Below are 18,975 nucleotides of genomic sequence, written 5' to 3' on the forward strand. Positions count from 1 at the left end.
TTTGACACCACAACATACCCTGTTGGCATATCTTAAATGACTAATTGTATGCAATCAGTTGTGTCCACAAGAAGGGAAACCACACTCAGATCAGTCCCCAGGGCAAGCATTTTAAGAATATATGAGGCATGCCCTCAAGATTTTACGGCACTAGTTTCATTTTGACTAGTAATGATCTGAGCGCAACATTTCTCGTGGTCTGTCTTTGGTTCCAGGGCATTTTGTGACACTATCACTTGCACGATTCCTTGCCCAAAGGAACAACTACGCTTACTTGGTACATAACTAGAAATGCAATGAAAATTTTGAAGTTCTAATTGCTTTTCCAGTTATAACACTGGCTGCTATTGACTAAACTAACTCCATTCAAACGCGATTTTCTTGAAACTGAACGTAGTCAATAATAGTGTGAGAATCTTTCCTTTGTATTAACCTGGTTGTAACTCTGTAGCAAGACAGTAAGGAGCCTTTGCTCATCTTTCTTCTTCAGTACACTGTGTTCTTTCATTTTCTCCAAGCCTCTTGCGAGGGCTGTAATGAATTCTTGTTAGTGTTTACTAATGTAAATTCATTCTTTGTTATCCCTGGGAGAGGAGGATTAGCAAAATGACAGAACTTATTATTTCTGGTATTGCTATATAATATTTACTTTTATTCAACCCTTAATTTTGTAGTATGTCGCACCAAATAAAATATATGTGCACACAAGCAAAAACTAAGGGAGAATTTTTTAGCACAATGCACAGAAATATAGTTATGATTCCCATTAACATTCAGAAGCATTGTACAGCTTTATATGCTATATTTAAAAAATTAATCTAAATCTGAAATAATTTCTAATTTGGAGGAAGAAAGGAATTACAACTTCAATTTCATTTTCCTGAAATGAAAGCAGCTCCCTTGGACTAAGGATGTGCATATTTTTAGGACTGGCTAAAAATTACAATCTGTGCAATTATTTTACTCTACTGGGAATATTTTTGGTATCTCCTTTAAGGAACTTTAATGGTTAAGATGAAGTTTATAAAATACATAAAGAGCATTTTAGTAAAGAAAGCTCTTAAAGGACCTATCTTTGAATAAATAGATCATCCAAACTCCCATCTCAGCCATAACTGAAATTTAGAGCGCGAGGTATTTACAGTGGCTGTCCTCTGCTTCACAGAGATGAGAAGAAAGTGGAATTACAGTATACACATAAGATTCTGAAATTAATGGATACCATGAAAAAGACACAGGCCCAGAGCTTAAAATGATCTCCATATGTGAGTTAGACTTCGTACACAAGTAGCCACATTCAGGTTCAATCAGACTATACGCATGAAGAAGTTATTTCCATACATGAAGATCTAGGATACATTGCAATTAATATACGCTAAGATCTCTTGCCTTTGAGTTAAATGGCCATTCTGATTAGCAGTATCTCTAAATCAGAAAATCCTCTCCTAGATCTCTGTGCCTATGCTACAGAGGACCCAGCTTCTCTCTTTCCGGCTGTAGAGATTCACGCTTTCCATTCCCGTGGTTCCCACATAAGCTCCTAGTCCCAGCAATACGTTGGCTGCCACAGAAAATTAATGCATTGAACTAGCCGAGTTACTGTATTACGAATAAATGCAATCCATTCACTAGAGATGAAGTTTAGAGTTAAAACGTATTACCTTGTGGCTTGATAAAGTGACTGACAGAGGGAATACCCAAAGCTGCAGGCTGCCAAAGGTCTTTTTGAAATGCTTAGAAAAGTACTGAATCTCTTGGTATGGTATCGAGGGAACCTCAGTTAATTTTATAGGCTCATGTTTCAGATTTGTGTAATTCAGTCTCAGAATTAAGCTATTGTGCAAAAAAGGGGACTTCCAAGCTTTCCACCTCACCAAATGACTTTCCTTGCCAAAAAAAAAAAGACAATTAAGATTTCTCTTTGCTCTGGGGGGGGTGTGTGTGTGTGCTCAAAATTCCATTAATACTGAAGCTTAACCAAGATTTCTTGATCTTCAGCAAGACTGTCTCCTTACATGTGCATCGTTGGTAACCATTTGGCCTGTTGCCAGAAACAGGACTGAAAGTTCCTCTTCCAGGCCTTGTAATTTGGCAAAATAAACATTCTTCCACCCTACTGAAATGCAACTTATCCTTTAGAACTATGGATCTTTTCTGATTTTTAATACCCACCACATACAGAGAGCTATCCTTGTGCAAGACAACTAACAAACATGTAAGTTTAAGCTGCTGCCCTAGGGAGCTTACAGTATTCATGATTTATCTGAAATCACTGCAGAGCCTTCCAAAAGCAAAGTATGCTTAGATATTCTTTGTGGTAGTACCCTCCTATAACCAAAAATGCTGATAGAAATGAAGTGCAAAGAAATTTTATTTTTAAGTTTAAAATATTTGCGTGAAAGTCGAGGAATCTACAGTAGCATTCTAAAAGTCAAAATCCACATATAAAAGCGGAGTCTTAATTATAGCCCACTTGAAATAAAAATGAAACACAATACTGTGCTTTAAATAACAGTTTAAACATTTTAAAATTATACATCTATATCAGAATTTTGATTTTGATTTTGAGATAAAAACATGGAATTCACATTTTGGAATGTGTACAAGAAATCTGAATTTCACTGGAACAGCGAACTATTTTCTTTGAAGATATCAAAGAGCTTAGAAATCTAACTTCTGTTTCGCAGTGCTACAAATCACATGTAATGAATGGAATTAATCAACTTCCAGAGTACTCTGATGTAACTCACATTAGAACCTGACCAAGAAAAATTCACTCACAATTTATTTTTCACCACAAATTTGTAACTACAGTGTAATGAGACAACAGTGTGCCCTACCTGGGTATCCATTGTCAATATAAGGCTTAACAAGTTCTCCAAGTTTTGTCTTGCCTGCAACAGCTTCCTTTAGCAGTTGCCCACAACAAACTAACAGGAAGGAAGAACAAAAAAGACACAAGGTTAAATTTTAAAAAGGAAGCAACAAAGAAAAGAAAAAAAACAAACCAGAAGCTGCATACTGGAATAAGGTCACTGAATAAAATAAAAGTTGTAGGTTTTTTGGGTTTGTTGTTAGGATTTTTTTTTTTTTTGGCCAAGCAGAGCAAAAAGCAAAGAGACTGCGCAGGGGAGAATGCTGAATAAAAAAGAATACATTTGGCAAAGAACATATTAAAAACAGAGATAGAAAGAAAGATATTAATCAAATATGTTTCTGAAATAACTCAAGGGATTGCTAGCGGTTTTCACTTTTTATAAACTTATAATTACCGAATAAAGTTACACCTGCTGAACAGCATCTGAACCACACTGTTGGAAGTGCAGGATAATACGCAGTTCAAGGAAGCGACTCCCTGGATCATTTAATGATCATGTAAGAATTATATTTAAAAAACTGTGCTAATGCAACATTATCATTGACTTCAAATACACAGAACACCAGGGGATGCAGATTTAAAGTTTTAGTCAGGACAGTTGTACATGAAATACTGCTACTTTGGGCTTGGAGAGCACTTTCTGACCAAAGTTATTGAGTCTAACGGCTCCACGCGAGTTAGATACAACAGTCCTGACCCTTATTTTACAGAGAGGGAACTAAGGCATGGAGACAACATCACAAGAAGTCCTAGTTTCAACTCAGTTTTGGTAAATATTAGGTAACAGTCACTCTGTACATTATTGCACGACCTTCCAATTAATAATCGTAAGCTGATTCCACCTTTTCTGAAATCAATAGCACCAACATCTACAGCTGCACTGACTTTAATGGAAAAAGAAGCAAGTCCTTTCATCTGCTTTATGGCTGTTAATCACACTGTTTAGCAAACAAGAGTAAGAATACTCCACAGGAACATTTCTTCGACAAAGTTGATGAAGTTTAATGTTTCAGTGACAAGGGATGAACACAAATTTTAACAGTCTCTAGTTGTCCTGGAAAAGCAAATTCATATTCACAATAAATGGTGTAAAAACATAACAGAAACTCAATGCATAGACCCCAACTTAAGACAACTAATACGTATACGCCTAAATTCAAGCCAATTCATGAGACTACTCAAACATAGGATTAAATTTTTAAGCCTGTGCTTCAATCCCAATGGCCTAATTGGAAATTAAGTATATGCTGAATAATATTCTGAAAAATTATGGTCTTCTGACTCCCATTTAATATTTAATTCTTCTAATATTTGGTTTACAGTATACTTAAAATAAAATTCAACATATGGGTAAAGCAGTGGTAATGGTATTTAGTAAAAAGAGCTGCAACTCTCTCATATTGTAGTTACTTTAAAAAAAAATGCGAATTTTGACCTAGTTGAAAACACTATCAAACTTGCAGTTTTAGAAATAAAGTTCAAAAAAAAATTCAGAAACAAGTTAATTTTTCTTTAACACATTCAAACATGTTTATTTTTCATTAAGCCAATTACACAACTATTAAAAATACAGCTTTGAATAAATCTACAAATATTTATTTTTAATATGAAATTATAAAACACGGTAATATTAACTGGTATCATAAACATTCTACCAATTTTATTTGTACTTATCAGTATTGTAACAGATTTTTAAATAATTCAAATTTACCTTTTTCAAGTTCACTGGATATCATTTTAGTCATATTTGTGTGAGGTTTTTTTTAAACACTAAAATAATAATAAAGATTTAAAATACAAAAATACTAAACCTAGAACCCCAAACTGATAGGTACACAGTTTCATAGCTGTCGCTGTGCCTTTAACGGAACTACACAAACCTACGATCTAGCCATTAGTTGGAGTGATTATATGGAAAGCATACGCTTTTTCTGAAGGTTCAAGTTTGAACTTGAAAAAATGTATTTCTTTTCTGAGCAGATCTACTAAACCTGTAATTGAAAACAATACCGCTCAGATCTTGAAGCTATTACTCACATGTAAAGCCAAATCCAGGTTCAGTGAAATCTTTTGACTTCACCAGGAGTTCAGGGAAGACACTGGCAAACTGGCACATTGCTATGGACAACTGAGTGAGTTCCACTAATTAAAGAATCTCCCGAAGGTAAAAAATCACTACCTGCTTAATTCTGATTTTTCCATTTGGTATACATTGAAAGAATACTAATGAAACAAACTTGCATTTTACTTAACAAAGAGGATATGACTAATCAGCAAATTTTACAGATATCAGGCATTTGTTTAAAATAATTTATGGCTACTCCACTATTAGAAGACATGATAGAACACGGGCACATATTGCATTGGTCCTATCACCAAGCTGTGTATTCATATTATAGGACTTTGTAACATTAGCATGGAACCATCAACAAGCCTCATATAGAATTTTCTGGGCCTCCTTTACAAAAGAAAGAGAACGCACTTTTAAATAATTGCTTCCTTTTCTAACACATTACTTCAGATGCACAGAACTTGAGTCTTCATTAAAGTTCTGAGTAAATTCTATTTTAAAAGTGCCCCAATTTTGGTCAGACAGCTGAAACTGCAAAGGTATTACTCATGATCCACTGATCCACAGAAGAATTCAGAGCACTACAGGAATCTAACACATGGAAAAATACTGATGTAAAGGGTATAAAAAATGAAGACTAGAAAAATGTTAGAGCTGGTTTGTCACAGAATATATGCTCTATTGGTTTATATTTCTTCATTGAAATACTTTTCACTTCCCTCAAAAATTTGACATCCGTAGCAATGGACAAACAGAGAAATTTTATGAGCAAATAAGACAGACAGACAGCAAAAGATAAATGATCAAAAAGAGAGAAAGGGGGAATTGAGCAAAGTGCATATTAACTGAGAACTTACCATTGACAACATTGTATTTCTGAGTTATTAGTGCTGCCTGCAGGCTCTTCCCACTGCCTGGGGGTCCACAAAAGAGAATCCGTGGTGTAAAGGGGGCGGCTGATCGGTGCCGTGTTTGGACATAGGTAAGAACTAGAACATCAGAGAAAGGCAAGAAATAGTTTATATCCTGTTTCTTAAAAAAAAAAAATTAACGTCTCTCTTTTTTTAAAAAAGGTTGTCGTGTGGATCATCATTTATTTTATCACTGAAACATCTAGATACTCCAATCAAAGTCAGGACTGATAAAACTGACATGTCAGCAACTTACACTGAGAGGCACTTTTGAAATCTTACTATCATTACACTCCTATACTTTCTTTCATCAGTAGATGTCAAACCATTTTAAAGAGCAGATTCAATTAATAATTGCTCTTTTACTATGTTGTTTTTAGCAGAAGTAATTTTTGCTTGATAGGTACAATTTTACCATGCAAATTATAGAGGGAGATAATTACATCTAATACTTTCTGCAGTTCTGAACAAATATTTAAGTGTAAAAACTCAGGATGTTAAATTAACGTGACATTTATCCAGCTGTGTGTGTGTGATTAACGGACTCCTAATTACAGTATTATAGACCTGTAGCATAGGATGTCACGACACAATATGGCATTGACAACACATAACTGAGTATGATTTTATTCTTTTGTCCATCATTTTTGCGTAACATGTAAAGGCTATTTGAGCTTCCCTGTCCAATTCCACTCTGTTTGCTGGACATCATTTTTCTACATTTTGTATCAAGTAGGAAATACTACATTCAGGTCAATCTACAGATTATGAGATCTTTGGAAAGACCACAGGACGTGTGAAGTATCATCAACATTGCTGTATTATAGAGATCTGAACTTTGTTACGATCTCAAAAGAGAGCCTGATGGATCATCAAGAAGCTAAAAGAAGACACAGCTTGGCAGTGAGGACGAATTAGGATCGTATTTGGACGTAGCCAAACACTCTTACTCCCCGTGCCCCTTTTATGGCTAACAATACTAGTGAAGACAGCAGCTCAAGCTTCAGCACAAGCTATGCAAGCTTTCCAGGGACCACAGATTCAAATGCCAAGGCTAAAGTTCATGCCACCGTATCCTGACTGCCGTGGTTACCCGTGGTTAAAGCAGCATGGGCACACCTACACAGGCTTTGATTTCCTCTGTAATTGCAATGGATACAATTAAGCGTTAGCCCAGACATTTTCAGTTCAAATAAAAAGACTCTCTAGACTAAAGAGTCCTTGTAATAAAATGGTATTTTAGTCTAACAAATAGGACAGTCTTAGACATTAATGTTTGTATGAATCACAAGCCCATATTTAAAAAAAAAAAAAAAGATCACAAAAGGATTGATGGAGAACATTATAAGGATCAGTATTTTAACCACCATTGTTAACACATTGCTGTATACTAACTAACAATTTTTCTGAGAACCCTCTGCTAGACACTTTGGTATCATTATAAATTATTTTCATAATAAAGAAGCATCTCCAGCAAACTCCTGGAGTTTGCAATGGCCCTGCTATTGGAGGAGCAAGAGCCCTGCTACTTCTAGATAGTGGACCTAAAGCATTGAGAAACTAACTCAAACTGCAACCACATGGGATTGTATACATCTCTTTCTCCAGTGCCACAAGCTGTGCTGGGATACTACACTGTACAACTGAATTTGATGTCACATATCCTAGCATAAGTTAGCAGTAATTGCATTAAAGTTTAAGAGTTTACAAAATTTTATAATTGTATGAAACAATCCATAATACTAATATTGACGAGAGAGCTCCTCTTTCTTTTTTAACTCTATCTGTAGCAATAAAAATACTTAACAAAAAACCTGGAAAAGCATAACAGAAAACAGTGTGTTTGCTGTATAGCTTCCTAAAACCCAAGTATCAGCTACCCAAGGAGTGCTCTAGTTATTCTGAACATTTTCCATAACCCAGTGTATTGAAAAGCACAAACATTACAGGCAAAGCACCCTGCTTACAAATGATGCTTAATTTGCAGTAAATAACCAAGTTAATTAGGAGTAATGATCCCCTAGACAGTCTCCACATCTAATTATTCTTAAAAAAAAAAAAAGCTGGCTGCTTGATGCACTGCAGAAAAAAGATCTAGAGAGGATTTTTTCATTCCAGTTTTCCATTTATCTCACTACATTATTAATTAATAATAATTAATATTCAGGCACTCACATTTTTATTTACAATTCAAGGCATGAATTCTTTATGAATGATGATATGAACTTTTAAATTTAATTAAGTAATTTAGAGGTAATTAATGTGTAAATTCAGAATATAAACTTCCTACTTGTTTATCTTAAAAGTGCAGCACTTGTTATTAAAAAAAAAGACCTTTTTGAGATGCAAAATTACTGGGATATAACAGATCATCTACAGACTGACAGCTACAAAGTACATTATCAGTTGGTCTTCCTGGCAGTTTCCTTATTCTCTTCTTGAAGAATCAACATTAAAAGTCAGATTGCATTACAGTCAAGCAAAGGCAAACAAGAATTGTTGAACAGAAAAGCTACCAGCACAAACAGCTTTTAAATAATGAAATGTTACCGGCTTTGAACTACTCCTACTTCTTGTTATCAGACTTGTGGAAGGTACTAGCCCTCTGGGAGATTAACAATTGAGTCACAATGCAGCCTTTTAGAAGAGACTCTCGCAGAAATAACCGTGACATTTGCTCTGAGTCAGCTGTTCCTTGGCAGGACTGTGGAACTAAGACTTTCCAGTTATCTAGTCCTGTAAAATAATTACCAGGAAGAGCCCAAACGCTGTGCTAGAAAACACAACTCAGCTGGGAGCCATCTGTGTTGACTAATCCTAATCCTACAAACTGTCTCTAACATCTAGGAACTACCTTTCAAATAAGAGTTTATCAACTATCAGATCTGCCATAAAGATACGTATTTACCCTGTGAGAGGACATCCATGGAGGGCTGGTCTGCATTGATCGATTTCAAAACTTTTTGGTAGATCTGGAAAACCCCAGGAAAGTTTCTGTGATATTCCAGCAGTTTCTTTGACATCTCCTGTTCAGATAGATCTTCTGGTTTCACCAAACGTCGCTGTACCAGCGGATCACTTGGCCAGTCAAAGGTCGTATGGTACACCTCTAGAAGTCAGACACTGATTAGGAACTAAGAGGATGATTTAATAGGTCTTGCTCAGCTCCACATGTTTCCTAAGCAAAATCAAGGTCTTTGTTTAAGCTTTATATTGTGGCACAAGCAATAACCTGTGCACTTCCCTCGCTAATTGTACTGACAGCTGACTATTACTCTGCAGATGCACAGATAGGAAGTGGCCAAGGTAACTGCACACCTATGTAGCCAAGACAGCACGATGAGCAAGAACCAGGAACTGGGGATAGCTCTCCAAATTCTTAGACTGAACCTTAAGCAAGACCTTTGATAAGCAAATCTCCTTTATAGCAAATAAAAGCCCTTTCTTTAGTTCAGAATGTCCCTCCTAATTCCACTCCTAAAACATCCAACGTGATTTTTTTATTGAGCAAGTCAGGATTTTATTTCGTGATGGATGATTGATAATGATACTCAACAGACAATACAGAGCTAAGTCTATTTGACAGTCATTTAATGGAAGCTACCTACAAGCATACCTGCACCTCAGAAAAAAAACAGGATCTAGCAAAGATGCATAGCAAAATGTAAGCTTGTGTGGACAGATCTAACCTTCAAATATTCTGTACTGCCACAGTCTACTGTTTGCAGGCTCAATACTGAGCTTTACATTTTCCCATATTTTATTGGTACAGAAAATAATGCAATGTCAACAAATACTTTTTCCAAACAGTTTAAATTTATAATTATAAATTCCTACTAGCTCTTAATGGGATACCATTTAAATTTTAATCCCACTGGTATTACAATGTTTCTGAGACCAAGCAACACTCCAGTTTCTAGTGCAGCTCAGGAACAAACACATACTGCACCTTCTGTGAAGGGATCAAGCCTTTTCCCACTGTTCCTCTCAATCAGCACAGTGTCTGGAGCATAAAGCACAACTAGGCACAAAAAAAAAAAAAAAGAAAAAAGAAAAAAGTGTAGCTCTTGTTAGTTACTTGCTTTATTTCCTGTAACTGTTTAGATGTATCCAAGGATTAAAGATGGATGAATGTATTTCAAGCACATTTGCCTCATTCTCCTTTCCCAGTATTCTACCTGCAAGTACTTTATTTCACTTTTAATCAGAATTTTGCTTCATGTCCTAAACAGTATAGTGGGATAAAATGTACATTAATCCAGTCCAGTACCCATCATCCATACCAATTAACAAGGTTCTCCCTCACTTACATTGTATCTGGAGCCTAGGACGGAAGTACCCAAACATCACTGGAGACTGATTCTCTTCTATACCACAAACAATTACTTTTCACCCAGGTACTTTGGTAGTGAGACCAGTGAAACTTGTTTTTTGATAACCTCACAGAAAAGCGTTCAAACTTGATTAGAAAGCATCAAAAGATGGAGAATCTGCCAGTTCCTTAGGTTGCTTTTGGTTAATCATCCTCACAGTTAAATGCTGTAATTGAATTACTATTTTCAGTGCATTTGATTACAGGTTTCAAACAAGTTGTTATTATGACTTTCTTCTCTGTATCAAATAGCTCTTTCCGATGCTTTTCTCCCTGTTAAGGTACTCATACACCGCAAACCTCATCTCCTCTCAATCTTCTTTTTGATTAACTAGACAGACTGAGCTTTAAGATTCTCATTCAGGTCTTGGTTGCAGATATAATTGTGAGCAAAACTCAACTTCAGATGTCATTAGCTATATTAAAAATACATGCAAGTACTAGACATTAAACATTTTTGCCTAACTCTATTGCAGTGATTCTGAATTCTTCATTAACAGTCAAATCTCATCCAAATCAAATCCAAAGTGACAATTCATCAAGTTCACTAACGTTCTGTTCACTATCCACTGGCAAGCTCTACATTTATCATTTTACACTGTATTCCACACAATCGTAATAATTTCTTACATTCTAAGTAGGTCCTCTAACTACATTAATCTGGGACAACTGGCTTCTTCTAGACGGCAAGGGCAACTGTCAAGGTCTTGTCTATCAGCACTTTGCCAGTAAACAAATGTTCCTCTCAAATCAAGTCAGAATCCACCCATGCTTTAAAAGGTCAAGCTTAAAATCATGATGTTTCCGCTTCACTTGGTGGAGTAAAGTTTGCATTCTCTAATTCAACAGAAGGATGAATTTGTATTTAGTACATAAGGAATTGTTTCGGTCTGAGGATCACTAAAGGCTGATTTCTAGAGATTGAAGTCAGAGAAAATTTGGACCTACTCCTAGGACAGAAGCAAAGCTACAGATAGCTGCTCAGAGACACTTGCTGGAGTGGTCTTTTTTACAGAAAAATATCACAGAAAATATTTACAGAACTCTAATGTGTAAGAAGAAAAGGGTTCACGTGTGAAAGACGGGATTTAAAGTCTCTCAGGTTACCTCAAGTTTTTGAATGAATCTGAACCATACTGAAATATTCTGCTGTCTGGTGATTCTGACGTCTTCAGTATTGGTATTGAATTTATCGAGGATTTTTGGGGAGAAACACTTCTAGCCTTTTCTACTGGATGCAATCATACATAAACTTTGTACTGCTTACCAACATGCCTAGGAATGATGCCAGATGATTGCAGCATCCATGCCTGTTCCTGATTTTCAGGGAAGCCTTCCAAAATCCATCCCTATTGAACAAAAACATGAAACAGTTATTGATCCTGGAACAGAAAATACAAAGATTAGCACTAAATATCAGTGATATTTGCACAAAAATTACCTCATTCTGATCTCACAATAGCACAGTATTTGTTACGGATGCTTGTGAGAGAAGAAAGCAAACATGGAGCACAGATATCTCTGTGAAATGGCATGCACTAATACCACTGCCACAGAGCAATGGGAACTTATGTACTGTAGCAATGATTTTTTTTTTCATGTTTCAATCTTAAAAAAACCCTACACTTCTATCTTGAATAAAAACAACCGAAAACAATTTCTACAGTTTTGAAATATTCAAAAGGATACCAGCCCACACTGTGTATAAAAAAAGAGGCTAAACAAATCTAAAGACAGATTTAATGCCAAGAACACTGAGGAAAATATGCGCGCTTTCATTATTTTCTTAAATTATACAGGAAAACTCACAGTAATGGAACCAGCATTCCCAAAGCTAATGAAGCAACAGAGCAAAAGAAAGAAAAAAAGAAAAAAGAGCCCTTTGCTCCCTTAAGTCCTTGTTATAGCCAGCTAAGTGTTGGATTGAGCATCTTTAAAAAAACATTTACAGATCTGTGAAATACCGTAGGAGAGCTGCAGCCTCACTAAGTTTCTGTGTGATACAGTATTTGAAATCTAATCCACTTCCCAGTCTCGTCTGAATCTTCTAAACTTTGGCTAATTTATCTGTTAGTTGCCTAACCACACATGCCCTTGGTCACTATATCCTATACCTCAAAATAACCTTGTGATACTACAATAAATCTGGAAACCATCTTTGTACTGAAATAAAGAAGATATTTTAATATTGCATTAGCTAGCAATCATTATCATCTCCCACATAAATTTGAAGCTCTGTCAATATGGGGTCCAAAGGATTTAGAAGTATTTCAGGGAAACATATCTCCATGACTTCTGTAGGACGAAATTGGGACATTCCAATTATACAAGAAAATAGAGTAGACTATTTAAAATTCCTTAATTAGCCTGGTTTCAGGAACATGTCATCCTGCTGATATCTGTAGAAAATAAGAGACTCGGGTAACTGCAAACCGTTTTTGCCGCTCTCAGTGTTTGCTCTATCAAATTAGAATGAACTGCTGTCTAAGGTCACACAGGTGCTGAGAAATCAATTTATCCCTTGGGACTTGCAGGAGGCAAGGCTGCACAGTATTTTTAGCGGTACGCTAGGAACTTCAGCACTAGTTCTGAATATATTGTGCCTGTACAACATACATATAGGCCCAAATCCTCTTCTAGGGAGAAATGGCATCAGAGGTCTGAAGCCAATAAATCTATGCCAATTTACACAGACTACAAATCTGGCTCATTTTCTCCAAGTGCAACATTTTTGGAAACTAAAACAAAACAAAGAAAAACCACCCCACAAAACCATTGCTTCTGACGTCACTACAGCTTATTGCTCAAAATCACGTACTGAGCAACAGGCGGTAAACACAGAATATTGTTTTTTAACAATGTATAGCAAAATTCAAGAGGTTTACATACAAATTTCAAAGGTCCTTAAAACAGGCAGTAAGCAATATTATCGCTAAAAGTTTTTGCAACGTAAGAAAACATAGCTCAATAAATAGCTTCCTGCAACAAATATGTTTTAAGGCATTAAAGAAATGCAAAATAAACACACACCACAAAAATAGTTAGCATTTTGGATCTTATTTCCAAAGGTCTCTGAGTTCCAGGGTATCAGTCAGTCCCTAATTAGAATACATTATCCATCTACTTGACACTTCAGTGAAATGTCTATTCCACCACAGAGCTGCAGCTTTGTTCAGAACAGGTTTATTGATATTCTGCTGCATTCCCTCTCCATACCCCCAGTGGCTTGGTTCTGTTTTATCACACATCAAAAAGGCCGTATGCTCAGGGCACCCCATGCACAGCTCAGAGCTGGAGGTCTGAACAGCTGCAAGTAGTATGGTATCACAGGAGGGACAAGCTCCAAGCAGATGTCACAGATAAAAAAAAAAAGAAAAAAGAAAAAAAAAAGAGTAAAAAGGGAGAGTGGCTTGGGAACGAAGCAAGAGGAAGCAAGACACAGCAGAGCAAGACCTGACTTAAAATATGCCTATCATGCTTTATGCAAACACTGGTCTCTTTTGCCCTCCTGACTATCATTAAAGTGTAATTAGTAACTTCACATGGTAAATTTGTTTCTTTAAGAAGCCATCTATTTTTTGTTCTTGATAGCAGTAACCTTACATCCATGCATGGATCGCACCTTATCACATCCAGGGTGGAACAAAGGCTAAAAGTGAGTAATTCCACGATGCCTTTACTCTGTGGTCACTGTTCCCTTTCTTTCAGCTGGAAACCTCAATCCTTTCCCACATGAAGACTGCTGTAAATACAGCATTCTGCAGTTGCCTGAATGCCAGGTGAAGTGCTCCTTGGAGACCCATGCCATGCTGAAAATCAGCAACAAGGAAGTACTTTCAAAGCCATCACTTTCCTCTCCAGATTTAAGGAATCTGAAGAAAACGAAATGCTCAAGGTCACTCCCAAATGTAAATCTCATTCCTTTGCTGGCACTACTCTCAGCTATAATACCAAGCCTACATACTTCCACACTTTCCACCCCAATAATAATGACTTGGGTATTCAAGTTCTCTCGTTATTTGACCTCTACATCCTCAATGTTTTTTTTTAATTACAAAATCCAAAATTGACACTGCCTTAGAATAATGAAAAGGGATAGCGCAAAGAAATAATGCTGAATTACGTGACATCTGAAAAATCTCAGCCACAAGCATAAAGATCAAAGGTCATGAATACTGCTGCCTTTAGGAAAACAAGTCATCATGACAGTTTTTCCACATCATCATTCAGTATTTTTGAAAAAGTATTACATGCCTTTCACTCCCATCTGAAGAAAGGGGACAGACAATAATGCAAAAAAATAATATCAGTAATAGCTTTGCCAGTATAGATCTAAAATTTCTGAGTTTTTCAGAAAACAGCAGACTGAGGAGTGCAGTAGAAATACTGTCAACCCAGCTCCTGAAGTCCATCAGCATTAGCAGTATGGATGATGGAAGAAGCTCAAACTTTACCAAATTTCCCATTAGAAAGAAACCTTTTACGCCCCACATTATTTTTGTAGGTTGAGTAAGCTGCAAAGCTATTAAAAAAAAGCCACATTCTTGTTGGAAAACAAAAAAGATGGTGAATAGGCAGATTCTCTCCCCAGATAAATCTACGTAACATCACTATCCTTGCATGGAGTTTCACAGAGACAACACGATCATCTTTATCTGCCAAGGTAAAACCAGAAAGAACCAATAGCCATTGTTCTCTTTTCCTCCCCTTTCAAGGATAGCCACTACCCTTCTGAACGGTTTAATACCAATCAAAAGTAATTCTGCCACTACTCATGTGAATCACTGGCCTAAGCTTAGTTTCTAAATGGTCCTAAGACATGAGTAAGGTTGCTCAGTTCGCTCTCTCACAAATTCATCACGTAGCAACCTCTTCACTAGCCTTCCCCAGTTCTATAAATTCCCTCCACAACACCAGCAGTCAGAGGTGCCGTAGCCAACATGTACTAACCCTGTAAGATGAAAAGTCTTCATATCAGCTTCACAAGTCCCAGGTTCTAACGTAATAAGTTTTCTGCGTATGCTGGAAGACCTACCGGTCTGATCCCTCACAGTCCTAACTACATTTGTATTAGAAGAACACACAACACAGTCTCAGCAGAGCTGTTGATCAATAAAAATGTTCTCCTTAGAGAATGCCTATGACATCTATAAACCTGCGAATGTCAAAACAATGGCACAAAAAATTCTGTATTCCTACTGTCAGTGGGATGAAAGCTGTACAATTAATGCCAAGCCAATGACACCACAGGGAGAAATAAAACAAACAGCTGGTGGTACTATGGTCCAACATACTGCTCCTAATCTATTAACATTCTCAGAAAAAAAATGCTGACTCATGCTTTGAGAGAAATGGCATAAATCTATTCAATGAAGTACAAAATCCACAGTATTAATTCTATTTCAAATCACACAAGGAAAATATTGCAATTAAAATGCATAGATCCCCTTTCAAATGGAAAAGACACACACAACGTGAGGAAGTTTTAGTGCCCATGAATTCCTATCTATTAATTAAAAGATTTTTAATAACCATCACAGCTTTGAAAAGTCAATTACGTGTTTTTCCTAAAAATAGCTGAAACCTTAACTAGATCAATAACATCCACTCCATTCTTGCTGAATGTCAGGGAAGCTTTATAAAGGATTTTTTTTCCCCTAGTTCTGTAACACATTCAGCACTGGTTCAGTGTTGCTGGTGATAACAACAGGAACATAAAATGTAGGCAGGACACTATGCAGCTGTTGGCATTTTAACCATCTTGTCGCCTTACTCAGACTTTACATGACCTAATACTTAAAATAACAGTCACTGAGAGATCCTTCCCTCACTATTAAAAGGAGAACTAGAACCATGCCAACAATTATAGAAAGCATGGGGCAAAAAAAGCATAGGGTGGATGCAGCCTTTGGAGAGCAATGGATTTTGCTTATACACTGATGCTTACTAAAACTCACTTTAACAATGTCACAACAAACACTGGAAAAATTAGCTGTTGAAAACATACCTTCTTTTAATCAGGCAAAGAGACTTATGTGAAAAAATAACCATGTTGGAGAGGTTTTAGAGCTACTGTTATAAAAGCCCTAAACTGAAGAGTTATTCACCTACTTGCTAGTTTACAGCAACTACTGCCATCCAACAGCTCTCCTCCAGACAGCATTAGAGGACAGATTGCTCCAGCAACTACTACCTTTGAGAGACCATGTGAGAAAATATTTGACCAAAACTACTGAAAATACCAGGGGTACCCTAGCATCTTCCCTATCCTACCTGCTAACTACTAGTAGGCACAACCAGAGAAGCTGTTAGTGTTAAGCTAGGGGGGGGATAGCGTTTGGGGACTGAAACCAGCCTAAAGCCTAGCAGTCAGAAGTGCAGTTTCTCTCTTGGGTTTATCATGTTTCTAACTTACTTTCATTTCTACAGATTTAAAGATATTTTAAACATACTCACTAGAGGAGAAGTTTCATTTTAGATAGCTGTTCCACATCTTGCCACAAGGACAAGGTCGTAAATCACAGAATCACCTGACTTGCTGTACATCCATGATATCTCATTGCACTGCTTACACAAAAAATGTTGACATTCATAGTCTTTTTTTGCTGCTCATTTGCTAGTATATCCAGAGCTGACAATACTGGTTTCTCAAGTGTTCCTCAGCTACACTCTTTAATTCAATATGCCACAAAAATTAACAAGATGTTCAATTCTTCTTGCTAGTTTTGTTAATGTTTCTCTGCACCTATAGACATCTCTGCGCTACAGAATTACCACCGTAAAAACTGCAAGGCAATGGCCCAGCCCCCAAGATGATTTTGTTTGACATGGATGGAAGGATCCAGTCTGCAGATCATTGCAGACAACACCAAAAATCACAGAGACAGAGAAAGAAGTACAAGACATAAGGTTTTCAGCATTTCCAGTTTCTTTCAGTGCCTAATGCTAAGAAGCTTTAGGAAGCAAGTTTCACACTTCAATGAAATGTTAATTACCAGCCCTGCTTTATTCAACCAACAAGGTAGATGATGATGATGTGAAGCAACAGATTTTAATAAAACTATGAGCTTTGCAATATCACTATGAGGTCAGGAAGTACTGGTTATCCCCCGACCCAAAGGTGTGGGTGGGACAGAGTGACTGTTCGGAAAACACGTACTATTTATCTGAAAAAAGCTGTTTCGTCCTTCATGAACGTAACACCTACTTTGGACTGGACTTTTTCCTCTCAAGAAGTGCATCAAATAATGTGCAGTCTGTATTTTGGCACTGTTTAGAAACAGGGTTTTATCCATTAGATTAGTATGTCTGGTACAAATAACCCCTTATAATGGGCTGATTATGGACTCAATAAACCATAACAACATCTGAGATTTTAAAGGAAACACATAAAAGAGATTTTGCTTTCCTTGAGCCCAGACATTGATTTCAACCAATATTAATCTACTTAAGTTCTCTTTTGGTTCTGTTAAAAGTCTCTACTTACATTAAGGCTAAGCACATGGGAGGGTGGGAGGAGAAGCCTCACATCTGTGAGTACAGCTAAACCTATTCAGTTGCCTATTTGTGTAAACTAACAGTGAACATGTTAATTATTACCTATATTCAAATGCAGTTTTTCATAAAATAGGAAGAAAAAAGAAGACACAATGAGAAATAAAGAAAAGTGATATGAATAACGTTAGACTCTTTTTCCCCCTTCCCTCAATAAGAGTTAAAATCTTAACATACTGATTTTTATATATTTTCTGTTTATCTGTTTTGTCCACTATAACTCTGCCAGTTGCCCCAGGCAATCAACAAAGCTATGCTTGTTCAGCCTTTGATCATCTCTGTGCTAGAAGATTAGCATATGCATACTCTCATCCTCCCCTTTATCCTGTTAATAAAGCTCCAAACTCCCTCTGCTGATGTTCAAGAAAGCAATCCGCTCCAGAGCCCCCAATGATTTGCCCCCATTCCCTCCTCTGCTCAGGACTCAGAATGCTAACTACTATGCACGAGTTGTGTAAGTGCTTATCCACCGGCCCTCTGAGGAGCAATTCTTACTTGTTTGATGCAGTCCACGTTTGACAGACGTTCCTGGATCAGATTGGCCCAAAGCGCGTTGGGAATTTTCTAAAGAAAGAACAAAAAAAGGCTGAATATTCACAATTGAGTTCAAAAGGAATTTTACCATGCAGGCATATTCCGGTTAAAGGTGAACTGAGATGTCTTCTTATAAATAAATAAATAAATCTGTGCAAGTCCCAAGTCGTTAACATAATATATCAGAGTGTTAATAAGGGCACAAAAATCAGTGTTAAAGGTAAGCTGAACACAAAGCCTACATCCATGCTTTTTGCACACTAACATGGAAGCGGTGCCACGTTTTGCACACTAACACACACATTGGACATCAAACCTGCAAAGGGATCCATAAGAACATCACATCCACAAGTCGTCCTTTTTACCACAAGTATCCGACCCACCACTGCTTCATATGTCAGTGGACTCAGCATTAGTGATCTTACAGCTAATGATCTGTGAAACAAGCAGAATCTCAAACACAGAGCAAATAATAGAAAGAGTCTGATTTTCAGGAGATTTGTTTCATAGTTTCAAGTAACTCTCACTCTTTCATCATCCAGAAAGGTTATTTAAAGTAGATTTTAATGTTAAAGTTAATTTTGTTAAAGTTAGTTTATTTTTAAACTCAGGACATGAAATGGGATTGAAACTGCATGTGCCAAGATTTTCAGAA

At 36.7% G+C, this 18,975-nt stretch overlaps 1 protein-coding gene across 5 annotated transcripts in view; it reads right to left on the bottom strand.

Annotated features, from left to right (window-relative positions):
- Window positions 1–18,975, bottom strand: part of AK8 (adenylate kinase 8) — a 71,558-nt gene that overhangs the window by 39,710 nt on the left and 12,873 nt on the right. For 4 of the 5 annotated variants that reach the window (XM_076355541.1, XM_076355542.1, XM_076355544.1 and 1 more), the window contains 6 exons: window positions 18,282–18,350; window positions 11,500–11,581; window positions 9,810–9,881; window positions 8,769–8,969; window positions 5,807–5,938; window positions 2,841–2,930 (listed from right to left, as the gene is read on the bottom strand). In XM_076355541.1, coding sequence (XP_076211656.1) covers window positions 2,841–2,930; window positions 5,807–5,938; window positions 8,769–8,969; window positions 9,810–9,881; window positions 11,500–11,581; window positions 18,282–18,350 — 646 coding nt within the window. Of the gene's footprint in view, window positions 1–2,840; window positions 2,931–5,806; window positions 5,939–8,768; window positions 8,970–9,809; window positions 9,882–11,499; window positions 11,582–18,281; window positions 18,351–18,636; window positions 18,709–18,975 lie in introns of those variants that run through there. The other variant, XM_076355546.1, reaches the window with a different exon arrangement.

This window comes from Aptenodytes patagonicus, chromosome 18 (assembly GCF_965638725.1).
Source record: "Aptenodytes patagonicus chromosome 18, bAptPat1.pri.cur, whole genome shotgun sequence".
In the NCBI taxonomy this organism is placed as follows: Eukaryota; Metazoa; Chordata; class Aves; order Sphenisciformes; family Spheniscidae; genus Aptenodytes; species Aptenodytes patagonicus.